Source organism: Podarcis filfolensis, assembly GCF_964270895.1.
Source record: "Podarcis filfolensis genome assembly, chromosome: 1".
NCBI lineage: Eukaryota > Metazoa > Chordata > Lepidosauria > Squamata > Lacertidae > Podarcis > Podarcis filfolensis.
Window position 1 is genome coordinate 112,205,139 of NC_139604.1, and position 15,566 is coordinate 112,220,704.

Consider the following 15,566-nt stretch of genomic DNA (forward strand, 5'->3'; position numbering starts at 1 on the left):
AGGAGCATTCCATACTGCAGCATTTTGTTGCAGATTCCAATTCACCCTGCTCTTCATGAGTTTTTTTCTTTTTTTAAAAAAAAAAATTATTGATACAGCAAAAAAAGAAGAAAAGGAGAAAACACAGATACAGGATTACACACAGGAATAACAATAAACACAAAATTTTCTTAACAAATAATAAAACATAAGTTGGTCTTAACACTATAGACCCACCTCCCATCTATTCCTTATTTCAGTCTCATATTACTTATTGCCAATACAGACTTTTATCATCATTTAACTTTTTCTTGATATAGCTTACCTCTTATGGCTAACTTGCAACTATTACTGAAGTTCCTCGAATGCTGCAACAGAGTTTAAACTACTATATTTATATTTCAAATATTCTTTGAAGACCTCCCATTTTGAGACAAATTCCTGTTTTGATTTGTTCTTTATTTTTTCTGATAGACCATCTAATTTGGCATATTCTGTCAGCTTTTGGATCCATTCAGGCGTAGAGGGAATTTCGATACTCTTCCATTTTGCCGCGATGAGAACTCTTGCTGCCGCCGTGGCGTATAAAAAGATACCCTTCATTTTTTGCAGAATATCCAAATCTGTAACTCCCAGGAGATAGGCCTCTGGTTTTTTATTTAAAAAGATCTTTAGCATTTTTTGCAATTCTGAATGAATACTCTCCCAGAATACCTGTATTTTCCTGCATAACCACCACATGTGGTAGAAAGTTCCTGAATTATCTCCACATCTCTAGCAATTACTTGACACATTTTTTTTACATTTTCAAAAACTTCCAGGGTGTTAAGTACCATCGGTGTTGCATTTTTAGAAAGTTCTCTCTTTTCGTTTAACACTTTGTGAATTTCCAATTATTCTTCCACAAGTTTTCCCATTGGGCCATGGTTATTGAATGGCCAAAGTCTTGTGACTACCTCACCATGGCCACTGTTACCTCCTCCTCCTTGACTTTCGAGTCAAGGAGGAGTCAATAAGTTTTAGAAAGAGTTTTTCTCAATGACCTGTTTCCATCTATGTGTGCCTGCTTTGAACTTATATTTCTGCAATTGCTGGTGAAGACTTCTGACACTTTCCACAATAACGGTCAAATGTGCTTTACTTTTGTAGCCTTCTGCATTGACGACTCCTCCCGCAGACTAAGCAACCAGTACCTGATCAGGGATCACATGGCAGTCCATTACAATAAAATACTTTCAGCTAAAGGTAAGCATATGCAAGTCATTCACCTCTCCTTGGATGGAGTAATTATTTAGTAATACATTTTCCCTGTTATCTGTTGCTTGGGGGGGAAAGAAAAATCACTCACATTTAAAGCCTACCATTTTAGAATTAAAAGAAAAATGCCAATGCCTAACCTTGCCAACATTTAACTAAGTGTTTGAAATGCTAAATTTAATCAGAAGCTCTAGTGTTTGTGCATTCTGAAAAGATATTATTTTCCCACTGTCATTACATCAAGAATATATGCACTAGACTGAATACAGCTTGTGCCAATATGTCTGTCTAAAGATTTTCTATCATTAGGGTACATCATTTGCTATTTCTTGGATCGGTGAGCAGATAGTCATTCTCCAAAGTCGGTGCTATGTGCTAATTAATATTTGGCACAAACGTGAGCATTAATTAATCCTTTATTTCTCATTGCATGGCATTGCCTCGACACACTTCCATTTTCACCCTCTATAAAATCACAGTATGTGGTTCAGTATTAATAAAACAAACATATTTCTAATCTCTTATAAAATGTTTCAATTGTCAATCCCATAAATAGGAGCAAGATTAAAATAAGAACACAATCCTATGCATGCCTCCTACAAAGTACTGTATGTCCCATTGGGTTTGGTGGCACTGTGGTCTAAACCACTGAGTCTCTTGGGCTTGCCAATCAGAAGGTCAGCGGTTCGAATTCCCACAATGGGGTGAGCTCCCGTTGCCCGGTCCCAGCTCCTGCCAACCTAGCAGTTCGAAAGCACACCAGTGCAAGTAAATAAATAGGTACCGCTACAGCGGGAAGGTAACTGGCATTTCCGTGCACTCTGGTTTCTGTCACGTGTTCCGTTACGGCAGAAGTGGTTTAGTTACATTGGCCACATGACCTGGAAAGCTGTCTGTGGACGAACATCAGCTCCCTCGGCCTGAAAGCGAGATGAGCACCGCAACCCCATAGTCACCTTTGACTGGACTTGACCGTCCAGGGGTCCTTTACCTTCTTTTACCTTACTCCCAGGCACATGGGTATAGGGATGCAGCCTGCCATAAGCCTTGTAGCAGTTTAAGATGCATAGTCAATAAACAACCTTTCTTTTAAATGATCTTTCATTTCAAATGTTGTGTGTTCAGACACACACAAAATGGTTTCCAACTATGATCTGCATTGTTCTGTCTGCAGATACTTAGGGGGTAATACTAAAATTGACTGCTGGGCTGAATTGAGCCTTGCTGCACAGAGAAGCAGGGGTGGAAAGTGGGGCAGGCAGATCGCTGTGCCAGCCTGGAGCTGATGCCGCTGCTGAGCCCAGATGGAGACCAGTGTTGTCATGTGATGGTAGCAAGGCTGGCTTGGACCCTCCCAGTCCTCAGAATGCCCTGTTTCAGGGCTTTCCCATTGGCAGCTGGTGAGCATCCCAGTGGCTGCCTCTTTGGTGGGTGGAAGGGAGAGGTCCATACAGGCACAACTGGGAAGAGTCCAGTGAAAGTGACATGGCTGAGAGGAGGGAATGGTGTAGAAGGGTTTGGGCTGGGATGCTGGCTGTCTTAACTTGGTTGAGTTTTAGCTCATGTACATCATTCTCCCCATCAGAAGCCAATGAGTCTCAAACTCTTGATGAGCTAGGGATTTTTCCCTGTATGCAAAGACAGGCTCTGGCAGATTGAGTGGACGAGAACCATTTAGTGGGTCCAACAGTCAAGAAGGCTGTATCTGCACGTGCTGTAGAGGGAAGTGAGGGGCAGATGGGACTCATCAACCTGGGAAGGTAGCCCATCTAGGAGAAGGAAAACTCCTAAACCTCTTCTCCCTTGCGGGAGAAGAAAAGGCTAAGGAGTAAACCCTATACAAATCCCGAGTGGAGCCCCTAAGACAGTAGGATGGGGCCTTATATGCCTCCTTCCAGCAACTCCTGCTGCCAAGCCAATGCCAGACGTATTGCTCTGCTTTCCTTTGGAGCACATCAGGAAGGCTGAGAAGGGGGGTGTCTTGTCTTCTGGGAAGTCCAGGACCTCTGTACACACTTGTGCCCCAGGGAGATCACTTCAGTGTTGCTAATGCAGAGGTTTAACTTCACCCCAGGAGGCGCAATCTATTGTCTCTCAAGACAGACAGATGCCAACAACAACAAAATCATTCTGATTTTAATACTTAATACCTTTTTAGATGGGGTTACTCACACATCTGCCTTGTGTATTTTCAGATTTGTAGTAATTCCATTCAGGTTCCTGGGTTTGCAATGCAATTGTATGCATTTTTACCCAGAAGAAAGAAAGGCCCCTTGTGTTCAATTACTCCTCATTACACCCGCCATCTTAGTTACATTTCACCTGGAAATAAGTCCCATTGAACTAAGTGGGCCTTTATTCTCACTAGACATATATAGACTTGCACCACGTGTTTAAGAATTCAGCCTCAGCCAGTCAATTCAAACTAGTCTTCAAATCCATTTGTTTTCCACATAAATTACATATAACAACTTTTTAGTCATCTTGCAGAAAATATTCACCCTGTTATTAAATGAAATCATTTACATATATTAGTCGCTTTAAAAAAATGAACTCAATGTGACTTAGAAAAACAAATCTATATCAAACAATTGTATCCATTTTGTATTTTTAAAATGTCAACCATAATTGCAAATACTGGGTTAAAGGTAAACAGTACAAAAGACCTTAATAGATGGATCTAAAAAATAATTTCATTAAAGGTGCAATTTATAGGGCCATGTATTTTACAGTCTCTGAGCTATGTATCCTCACTACAAGCCCCCTGACATTTTATCCCTATTTTGCAAACTTAGAATAGAAGCTGAGAACCCAAAGCTGTCCAGAATGTTCACCCTTGGTTTGAATTTGAACCCAGTTCTCCTGCACCCAAATCTAGCAAGCTGCCCAACACCTACCTGCTTTATGAAGAAAACTGTACAGTTCAGTGAACATCACTGTGAAATGAATCAGCCAATATTGTTGTTGAAGTGCACCTCCTCCAATTGCATGCTTCATTGCACAAAATTAATTCCCAGCTCCTGAGCTCATAAGCATCGTCTGCCCAGGGTGTAAACTGGTACTATCAGTTTCATGTCACTTTTTAAAAAATAAATAAATCCATAACTTTCTAGCCGTTGTGATCTATGTGTATCATCAGATATTCAGAAAATAAGAAAAATAAACCACTACTAGGAATGTAAGAAGGGCAGCGCTGCTTGTTTTCTTGCATTGAGTGTAGCTGTTCTTGGGGAAGCAGTCAAGGCACAATGGCAGGGGGCAGGGGAACAGTAACTAACCACAGCTGTTTGTCCTGAAAAGCGAGCAGGAGAGGGCCAAAAGATATGGGTGTTTTCTGAGTGACCAGGATCATGCCACTTTTGACATGCCCTGAGTCCCTTCCGGCAAAACCTATTGCCCCAAGGAATACCAGCTGACACAAACACACCTTCCGCTTGCCAGATTAGAAGCAAGACAGATGTGGATATCCGTGCAAACAGAAGTTGGTTGAGATGCTGGCCCTCACTCGCGTCTCAAAGTAACCCTCTCCAAGGGAAACAGCTGCTGCTGAGGAGTCCAAAAGGTGCAGAAGGTAGCATACATTATGAATGTGCAAATTAGACGCACTAAATTAACATATCTCATTTGTGCCCTGTGCAGCAGGTCATTTATCTCTGTAATTGTGCCTGGAGGGGGAGGGGAGTTCTCTTGTTTAGGTAATTCATATTTCTAAGGCGCTACTTTGGGCAGCAATTGATGGAGGGGATGAGAAGACAGTTGGCCGGTGGAGGGGAGAGGAGTGGAGGGAGAGAAAGAGGGAGGAGGAAAGAAGAATGGGAATGGAGCCTAATAGTCACAGTGCAGTCCAATAGTAGGAGACTATCTCCATTATAGCCCTCCCTTCGACCCCCTGGGCTTGGTCTGTGTTTCCCTTCACTTGGTTCTCCCTGTGCTCGTAAAACTCAGGCTTTCTTGGTTGCCACGCTATTTGCTTCTTTAGATACTGCACTTCTGTCATGGCACCCAAGGTGGCATATAGTTTAAGATGAAAGGGTATAAGAAGGAAAAATCAGGAGGGAAGAGGAAAAGAAGCAAGCTCAAAGCACCAACCTTTTTATGGGAAGACATAACAGAATAGCCTGAGACAGTTCTGGGGAGGGAGTGGCAGTTGGCCCTAGCCAGGCTGATGGAAGAAGGCTTGTTCATCTCTTCTGCTGCTGATGGAGACATCTCTGACAGAGGAGTGAGCCAAATGGTGGCTGATCCCTTCACTTGAGCCCACAGAATGGGGCTTGCTAAGCTTATTTCTCCCTCTGGAGCAACCAAGAGGAATGTCAGCGGATGGAGCCAGTTCTGGCAGGGAAAGAACCAATTGGCAGTTGTCCCGGCTGTTGTTGACAACTGTTTCAGCCTCTCATGCATCCAGGTGACTGGGAAGCTTTGTCCCCAGCCCTAGATATTCGGGGAACGGCTGGGGTTTCTCAGTAGTGAAGACTCTGCACATGGTCAGATATAATCTTGGTTATTATTGCTACTTCTCCAAAGCTGAGGCCTCTGGAAAGACTTGGGTGGAATTAAACCCAGAATGCCTTGATTTATCATTCCAACCAGCCTGTTGCCGTTGGAGCTGACAGCCGACAGCTCAATACAGTGCACGTGTTTCTATCATGAATAGTCTTCCCCCATCTTCCAGCCTTCCCAGTGTGCTAGAGAGTCATGCAGGTAATGTCGCTGCTATAAAATACAACCACGGTAAGTGGAAGAGTCTTGCCCCCTTCCCCTCACAGGCCAACTCAGGGGATAGAATTGCTGTTGGCAACTTCTCTGGCTTCTCAATCCGACTTGAGGGCTTTTGCTTAAAACAGGAGGAGAGTGTTTCTTTGTTAAATGAACATCATGGTAGAACCTGTGCATTTTCTTGCTTGAGTTTTTCTCTCTGTGAAAACTGTGAGGGTTGAACTTCACTGGTGTTGTTTTGTTTTAATGGAAGCTTAGAATATGCAGCGGAATATGTACTAGTTGGAGTGCTTGATGAAAATCTTGAAGTCCAGATAATTCCCCAAATTCAAGATGGAATGCCAAACAGAGGATCGAGCGCTGTCCTCTTGAAAATGTAGGAGGTAGCAGAGTGAAAAGAGGACTGCCCTGTATTAAGGGATGGGGAGAGGACAAGTGCCCACCCTACAGCAAAGCTTAAGGAAACCACAGCTCCTTGGTTCTCGTCCAAAGGCAGTGCCTTAGCATTGCACCGGGTGCCTGCCTCTTTCCTTTTTCAGAGCCACCCACAGTGCAGTGTTACATTTGCATAATTTTACCACATTAACCATGTGGTTAGCCAGAATCCGCAAACCTGCATCTCACCCTGGTTACCATGGCTACAGATGGTGTGGATGCAATGCTGCGCTATAGATAGCTTTGTAACAGGGAAGGGGCATTTGTGGGCAGAAGAGAGGAAAGAAAGAAGAGGAGTTAGACTACTGGGTGCCCCCAGTTTCCTTACACACCCACCCAGTGCACACTGGACCTATGACTCCCAGCCACCCCACAAATCCCTTTGCTTCTTACTAGCACCCCTGTACCCAACAGAATTCTACTTTTTTCTCACAGAAGGAGGTGAGGAGGGAAATTAACTTCCGATCGAACAAGCGCAGTCTACTGTGCATGTACACACACACACACACATGTACCGTACTTACAATAACAGCCTGTGTAGTGGAATGGTGTCAGTGCTGGCGGAACCACAGCTGACCTGGATATGAGGTTAGGTCACATCAGTGGCAAGGTTGCGGCTGTGTAGGCACACCAGGGAGAACATTGGGTTGGCTCCGTCCATGTGCCATTGCTGCTCTGAACTGGCAGTGCTTCCTTGCCCAATCCCATGTGACTCCGTGGCACCACCTCATCACTCAGACCACTTTTGGTTTTTGACTTAGTGCATTTGTATCCCATCCTTTCCCCATCACGATTCTCTCAGGGGGCGGTAGGCTTCCTTTCGCTAGGGGGCCAGGAGTCAGAGTCAGAAGAAGGTCAGCCATAAAACACCTGGTATCAGTGAAGTTATCTCTTTTTTTAAAAGAAACCAAAACAGTGCAGGCCTAGTGATCACAACAACTCTTCCCAGTCAGCCTTGCCCCAGTTAGGCAAGGACTTCTCACCGTTTTCTAAGATTCCTCCCCCAGGTCCTTCCCCAGCAACCTGAGACTCCTTCATCTTGTCTCTCTCTGCTCTGCCCTTTTCATTCCATGTTCTGGGAGACCAGGGAGGAAGGAAGATGTTCACAGCAGCAGAGAGAGACTCCCTGGCTTCTCCAACAAACCTGCCCCACTCCTCTCCAGCCTCCGCTTCTGCCTCTGATTCTGGACTGCCCTCTGCCTCTTCCTGCTCACCACTGTTACCTCTTCAGCTTCTGACACCTCCTCCTCCCAGTCTCCTACCTCTTCATCCTCAGACCACTCCTCACCATTCCACCACCAGTCCCCTGGCCCTGAGCCTTCTTCCCTTGGGGGTTCGCCAGGTGGAGCCTCCCACTACTCTGTATCCAGCCAGACCACGACATCGAGACATCTAAGCAGAGAGCGGGCAGCCATCTCTCAGAGGTGCTGTAGTTGCGCCTCTGCACTGAAAAAGTTGGTCTGGATGACCTCTGAGGTTCCTTCCAGCTCTAGAATTACATCACTGCAACTCAAGGTGGCATAGAGTTCTCAAGTGCAACGGTGCAATGGCATTCTCTCTCCCTGGTGCCGCTGTGTCGGCCCTGTTTCCATTTCCCTCATGTGAAATCCCCAATGGAGAATGAATTACGAGCGGCGGTGGGTTTTTCTTTTGGGAAAACAGGTTGCAAACAAACTTTATTATAACAGATGTAAACAAGGAGTTTTATTCCTCCTTCTTCCACAGCAATGTAACAAACAGTGCTGGTGCTTTTTATTGAAATGTATTATGTTTCAAGTTATAGGCTGTATGCTGTTTAAGCTTATGGTTACTTTCTTTTACACATCTTTCATAGATCAGATTTCTCCACTCACACTTCAGGAACTTAGGATTTTAACTGGATTGTTTCCCTTAAAGGTAAAGGTACCCCTGCCCGTACGGGCCAGTCTTGACAGACTCTAGGGTTGTGCGCTCATCTCACTCTAGAGGCCGGGAGCCAGCGCTGTCCGCAGACACTTCCGGGTCACGTGGCCAGCGTGACGAAGCTGCTCTGGTGAACCGGCACCAGAGCAGCACACGGAACGCCGTTTACCTTCCCGCTATAAAGCGGCACCTATTTATCTACTTGCACTTAAGGGTGCTTTCGAACTGCTAGGTGGGCAGGAGCTGGGACTGAACGATGGGAGCTCACCCCGCCGCAGGGATTCGAACCGCCGACCATGCGATCGGCAAGTCCTAGGCGCTGAGGTTTTACCCACAGCGCCACCCGCGTCCCGTTGTTTCCCTTACAGACCCCCAAATCCTCCTTGGCCTCAAAATCACTACTGCCCTTTCCTGTCAGAGTATTCCCTCAGAGAACCCTTTTTCCTGTAAACACCATGTGGGGACTGTGTCTTTTCTATTTTAACTGTGTTCTGCAATTCAGAACCTTAGAGCATATACTGAAAGTTCTCGGCTCTCCTCAGCTCTACCACCTGTCAGAACGAACTCTCCTGACAGAATCCAACCCCATGAATCTCTCACACTGCCTCTCACTCCACTCCAAATGCCTCCCTTGGAACTCTGACCAATCAGAAGCTATTGCTGGTTAACTGTTTGCTGGGGGACACACACTCGGGTGACTCAACCTGCTCAGTAAACAAACTTTTCCGTCACATGGTTAGCCTCAGCAAGGGCTAAGAAGGGCTATAGCATCTGTATTAGAGCATCTGCTTTGCATGCAAAAGATCCCAATCCCCATCACCTTCAGGTAGGACTGGGAGAGACCCCTGTTTGAAACACTGGCTAGCCACTACCAGTCAGTGCAGACAATTCAGAGCCAAATGGATCAGTGGTCTTACACTAAGACCACTTCCTGCGATTCAGTGCCCAGTCAGGCCATGCCTTGGTCTTGAAATCAGTGGGCTAAAGCCCATCAGCTCTTTACTTGATTGTGGCTGTAAAGGTAAAGGTAAAGGGACCCCTGACCATTAGGTCCAGTCGTGACCGACTCTGGGGTTGTGGCGCTCATCTCTCTTTACAGGCCGAGGGAGCCGGCGTACAGCTTCCGGGTCATGTGGCCACCATGACTAAGCCGTTTCTGGTGAACCAGAGCAGCACGCGGAAACGCCGCTTACCTTCGTGCCGGAGCGGTACCTATTTATCTACTTGCACTTTGACGTGCTTTCGAACTGCTAGGTTGGCAGGAGCAGGGACCGAGCAACGGGAGCTCACCCTGTCGCGGGGATTCGAACCGCAGACCTTCTGATCGGCACGTCCTAGGCTCTGTGGTTTAACCCACAGCACCACTCACGCCCCTTGATTGTGGCTATAAAAACTCCTAATTGGGAGTGCAAATTTTAAACACTGCTTTGGGTGCCCCAAACATTTACTTATACTGTGATCCCTACTTTAGCATCTTGCTTGATAAATAGACTGTAAAAGTACCTCTTTTTTCAGATGGGGCTGTTTCGTAGGATTAACAGTATCGGAAACTAGATGCTCTGTATGTATCTGAGTGCGGCCTTGAATCAATATACCATTAGAATATGCTGATGTGGTCATTCAGATGTTGCTGGTTTTCCATGCACCACTGACCACATTCTCTACAGTCGCTTCATGGGCACAAATACTCAGGTTCCATACCCATTAAAGCCTTGGACAGGAACAAACATTCTTTATTAAGTAATACTGTGTCAGGGAACAGTACGTATCCACAGCTACAGTTACAGGCCTTACCGTTCTGTAATAAGAGTTCATAAATGTTGAAGTACAGCACGGAATCCTCATTACGATGCCCGTCTTCTGCAAAAGCCGGTCACAAGCTTTCTATTTCATTTTTTAACACAGCTAACTGGATTAATTAAAACCAAAAAGCCAGTTAAATGAGTGAAAACATTTAAAATGTAGACTGGCCATTATGTTTCAGTCATAGAAGTTTTTTTGCATTTTTAGTAGCTTTGGCGAAAATACATCCCACGAATAAGCTGATGTTAAGCAAAGTCTGTTTATTGCAAATTTTCAAAGAGAATGTTGATTCACTCACCTTAATGGTGTGTTGTTTGTTTTTCAGCTGCTGTAGACTGCTCAATACCAAAAAGCAGGTTAAACAGCATCAAACGTACGTATTTCCGAGGCATTCATCTTCTAAAAACTTTTCTGAAGGCATACTATGGTATTTTCTCTTTTTAAAATACATTGTCCTTTCATAGATGACCCTTGGGGTCCCTTCCAACTCTATGATTCTATGTTTATCATCTCCATTAATTTCAATGGGTTTGCTCTGAGTAGGACTAACATTGAAAATATCCCATCAATCCTTTCAGGTTGCTACCTAATTTGGCTTGGGGGGGGGGAATTCTCCACAGATCTCAAATAAGGTCGGACTCTGAGGGTGAGCCAATCCCACTCGGATGACTTCATTGCTGTTAAAACACTCCATAATAACATAGACGAGAGTAGGATTATTTTACTCTTTCTCTTTAATACCTGCCTGCCAGGCTGAGGTGGAAAACCTGTCATCTTTCTTCAGAGCCTGCCTGCTTTGCTTGCTTATTCATTCATTGGACTTATAGCCAACATGTGACAGAAAATGTCATGTCAGGTGTTGGCTGATCTGAAATTACCATTTTTAGACCAGCTGTCTGCGTGTCTCCAGCATTTCCTGTGCGAACACAATAAAGGAATATACTTTTTCAGTTGAAGCATATGCAACTTTTGGCGTAATGATTTGAAAAATTATGAGCTTGCCGGGCACCAAACTGTATCACTCAAAGGTGGGGGGAGGGGAACCCATCTGCTTGTCAAATTAAAAAATATATCCCTCCTGTAATTCCACTGTATCTGCTCTCAAGCTACAGACTCATTATTTTTCTAGCTATTTCTGTGCATTCATTAGGTGATGTATGCATGCATCGTCTTGCAGTGCTACATGACAGTTGGAACCATTTTCTTATCCATGGGCAGAACATAGAATTTACTGAGCCAAACCATTGGTCTATCCAGTTCAGTATTGTTTACAGGGACTGGCAGCAGCTCCACAGCAATGTCCTGGCTGTACCTGAAGATGCCAGGGATTGAACCAGCAACCTTCTGCATACGAGGCTGGTGCTCTCTGACTGTTGGCCAGTGTCATAATTTGCTGGCTTCCTGAAAAGAAAACAGTATATCTTTGGAACATACATTTGGTTCTGCTTGAAAATTGTGTATCAAAATTGTACCTGGAATTTTTAAATGGCAGCACTGAGTGCTTTGCTTTAATACTTTAAATAAACCCCACCTGTGAAATCAATAATACCTTTCCTTCTTTATACTCCCATCTTACATCTTTTGGGGTAGGAAAGCTTTCAACAGGAAAGCTTCCTGCACAAAGGAATTTGTAGCATTGCACAACTGTTCATTGTTAGAAGGTCTGCCTTAGAGAACGTGTGGTGGTTTATGCTCATTGTCTTTGAAAGGGGGTTAGGTAAATTCATGATGGAAAAGGCTATCAGCATCTGTTAGTCATGTGGTTACCTGTAACCGTGAGGATCAGAGGTAGGTAGCATGCCTCTGAATGCTGGTTGCTGGGGACATGAGTGGGAGTGGACAGTTGTGGGCTTCTTTGCATCATCTGGTTGGCCACTGTGCAAGCAAGAGGTAGGCCTTTGGTTTGATCCAGTAAGGCTTCTCCGCTGTTCTAATGGGTTTGAAGAAATTGGCTTGGTTTTGTTTGTACAGTGGTGCCTCGCAAGACGAAAAGAATCCGTTCCGCGAGTCTCTTCGTCTTGCAGTTTTTTTGTCTTGCGAAGCAAGCCCATTAGCGGATTAGCGCTATTAGCGGCTTAGCGGATCAGCTGATAAGCGGCTTAGCGATCAGCTGTTAAGCGGCTTAGCGGCTTAGCGGATCAGCTGTTAAGCGGCTTAGGGGCTTAGCGGATCAGCTGATAAGCGGCTTAGCGGCTTGGGAAAAAGGGGAGAAAAGGGGGGGGGAAACCTGCAGGAACTCGCAAGACATTTTCGTCTTGTGAAGCAAGCCCATGGGAAATTTGTTTTGCGAAGCACCTCCAAAACGGAAAACCCTTTCGTCTAGCGGGTTTTCCATCTTGCAAGGCATTTGTCTTGCGGGGCACCACTGTATTTGATAAGCTTTATGTTGTAAGAAAATGCCAAGCTGACATAAATACATTTTATCCACCGGCTCCAAAGTTTCACCTCTTACTTTCCTCTTTGATCATTTAGGGATGAAAACTTTTGAATTGTTCCTTTCTAACCAGGCCTTTGGTTGATTTGATTGACAGCCCTTTTAAAATGTGTGGGGGGGGATTGGAGGAGAGGGTTATTTGGTTGTTGTTTTTATTTTGATTATATCTTTTGTGGTTTTATATTTTGATTTTGTCCTGTGAACTGCCCTGAGACTGTTAGTTTCTGTTTCTCACTGAGCAGCTGCTTGCAGTCACAGGACTGTTTACATTCCAGTAGTCCAGATACTGTTGGATTCTCACGGGAAAGGGAGACGGGATGTGACGTTACTGGTTTCCTGTTTCCTTTGTTCTTTCGTTTCCTTTGTTCAGTTGCTCTCTGCTTCTCATAGAGAGAAGATGTATTTTTCTTTGCTCTCTGCATAGCTTAGTAATAAAGTATATCAATGTAGCATCATACCTATCTCATCCTTCCGTTGTGGCGTTGTTTTAATGCTCTGCTGGTTGTCCTCCCTTTATATAGAGTCCATGACGTATAGCCACGCAAAGGCGGTGATCGCTCAAAGATTAAGGGATATTGCCAGACAGGAGGACATAGCCCGTGTGAAACCTGGGTTGTTTCTGGGGGAGCAGTTGTATCGAGCTGCTCCAGCTCGCTACCTGGCGGATATCCACTACGTGGAATACCGCAGACTATTTACTGCGGCTAGGCTGAATGTTCTTGACTCGGCGGTTCTGAAGGGAAGATATGGAGGAGTTCCATATGACCAGAGATTATGCCACTGTGCATTGGGTGAGGTAGAATCCACAGAGCACATCTTACTGAGCTGTCCCATCTACAACGATTTAAGACAGTACCTTATAACTCCATACTTACCCCAGCTCAGTTCCCGACAAAGAGGAAAGCAGACAGCATATCTGCTAAATAAGTCTTCAGGGAAAATAACTTTGTCAGTGGCTAAATTCCTTTTCCTGGCACTCAAGTGTCGGAAACGTATAACTGAATGCTTTGATGTGGGTTATCTGTGAGAGGTCTAGTACCCTAACCCTACCTTATTTATGTACCCCTATGATGTTATAGTTTATAATTATTGTGTAATGTTTTATTTCTGACTATCGGTCGAATAAAGGAAATTGTATTGTATTGTAATGCTCTGCTGGGCTCAAAGGAAGATGAGCCTTATCAGCTCGGAGGACCGGAGCTGAAATTCCAATAGAGACCTCCAGGTATAGGGTGGTATATAAATTCTCACAACAACAACAACAATAACAACTACTACTACTACACATGTGCAATCCAAAGCACACTTGAATTACTGTACATTCATTTTAAATATAAAACATATTGACCCAAACCCAGGGGAAACTTGCAATGTTTCAATTTACATAGAGATCACTATGATAAACTTCTTGTAACTCATTTGAATCCTACCAAGTTCAATGGAACATTCAGGTTACTAACTTTCTTTGGATTTGAGCCAAAGTTTTAGCTATAACAAATTGATGTGTGGAATTCCGCAGTCACTCACCGCGTTTTCTTCCATATGCAGTCATATAAAAGATAGTGTGTCTGATTGTATGAGCAGCCAGAAGAAATGAAGCCAGAAGGGTTCCTAGCATTTTAATTAACAGATATCTATTGTGTCATCCATAAAGATGGTTCACAGATCACTTCACAGAAGTATGGCCTCATTGACTTTGTATACTTTGTGCCACACTGAATTACTCACTTCCACAGAATGTTTCAGAGCCTGTGTTTATTTTAAAGGAATATCTACTCATTTTTCAGAAGCCACAATTGTCCACCTATTTCCCCTTTATCTGAAAGTTGAAATAACTGTTAACAATTTAGAGGAAAAATGAAGTCCAAGCTTCTTGGATTACATTTGACTAAAATTGATTATGAGAGCGAAATATAACTTTAGCTGCCAACCTGTGTGTTTAATATGTTCTTAATGAAGCCCTACTGATACTTATTCATTTGGTTTGATTCCTTGCCCAACCTTTGCCATTAGCTGCCAGTTTGGGTTACAACAACATGAATAATCCAATTTAAAAGCAAACAAAACCACCAACCGAAAACTGTCATACATTAATTAATAATTTCCAGGTAGGTTGTATTGTTAAAAGTTTAGCTGTCAAAAGGCCACAGGGGCATTTTCAGCATATTTATGACACATACGTGGCATTGCCAAGTAAATACTATTTGTCTCATTTCTGTTAACCACAACAAAATAAGAGTTCATCTTAGTACTGTCGAAGTACAAATGAAATTCCAATTGACTTTAAGGAAGCAACTGTTTTATTTGTTTATTTGTATTTGATTATTCCAGTTCTGGGGAACCTTTCACCCTCCTGGTGTTGCTGGCCTTCAACTCCCATCAATTTCAGCAATCATGGCCAGGGATGAGGAGAATTGTAGTTGTTACACATAACTATTTGTGTGGTAGTAGACCCAGATGGGTGATGATAACACTTATGTGATACATAATTAAACTGAGCAGCATACATTTCTGGACTATATCTCAAAACTTCCAATTTCCTAAGTCCATCACAACACATAATAGCCCAGTAATTTAATTACTAAAAGGAGCCTTAATATGAATCCCTCTGTTTTTAACTCTGGTTCATTTTTCCTTACCTTAAGTTTCAGACCAGCAGCGAAGAGAGAAACTCAAGAAAGAAGTTGAAAAATGTGAAAAGGAGATGATTTCATCTAAAAATGGGTCCCGATCTAGTTCCAGGGAGAGTAGAAGACCACTGTCAGCCACCTATAGAAAAGTAGGTATAATGATTTTTATTTTTTAATTAGCCTTTGATTCCACTCCTGTCAGAGAAGGATTCGTTCTAATTGCTTTCATTGTCGTGTTGAATAATATCACATCAAATTACTAGTTCTTTTGGTTTCATAGCTACACTTGTTGACTAGCACTGGGTAGAATTATGCTAGCCAGGAGAGGAATCTTTTTGTAAGACAAACACTTGGAAGAATAATGTTGTTTTCATAGCAATGAGAGCAGGAGAAACAATTGACGGGATTCA

The 15,566-nt window shown here is 43.7% G+C and overlaps 1 protein-coding gene across 7 annotated transcripts in view; it reads left to right on the forward strand.

Annotated features, from left to right (window-relative positions):
* SPATA7 (spermatogenesis associated 7) overlaps nucleotides 1-15,566 on the forward strand; it is a 60,678-nt gene that overhangs the window by 18,466 nt on the left and 26,646 nt on the right. For 3 of the 7 annotated variants that reach the window (XM_083615148.1, XM_083615151.1, XM_083615150.1), the window contains 3 exons: nucleotides 1,129-1,224; nucleotides 10,418-10,465; nucleotides 15,172-15,305. In XM_083615148.1, coding sequence (XP_083471274.1) covers nucleotides 1,129-1,224; nucleotides 10,418-10,465; nucleotides 15,172-15,305 — 278 coding nt within the window. Of the gene's footprint in view, nucleotides 1-1,128; nucleotides 1,225-5,380; nucleotides 5,642-5,720; nucleotides 5,938-10,417; nucleotides 10,466-15,171; nucleotides 15,306-15,566 lie in introns of those variants that run through there. The other 4 variants (XM_083615149.1, XM_083615152.1, XM_083615154.1 and 1 more) reach the window with 3 other exon arrangements.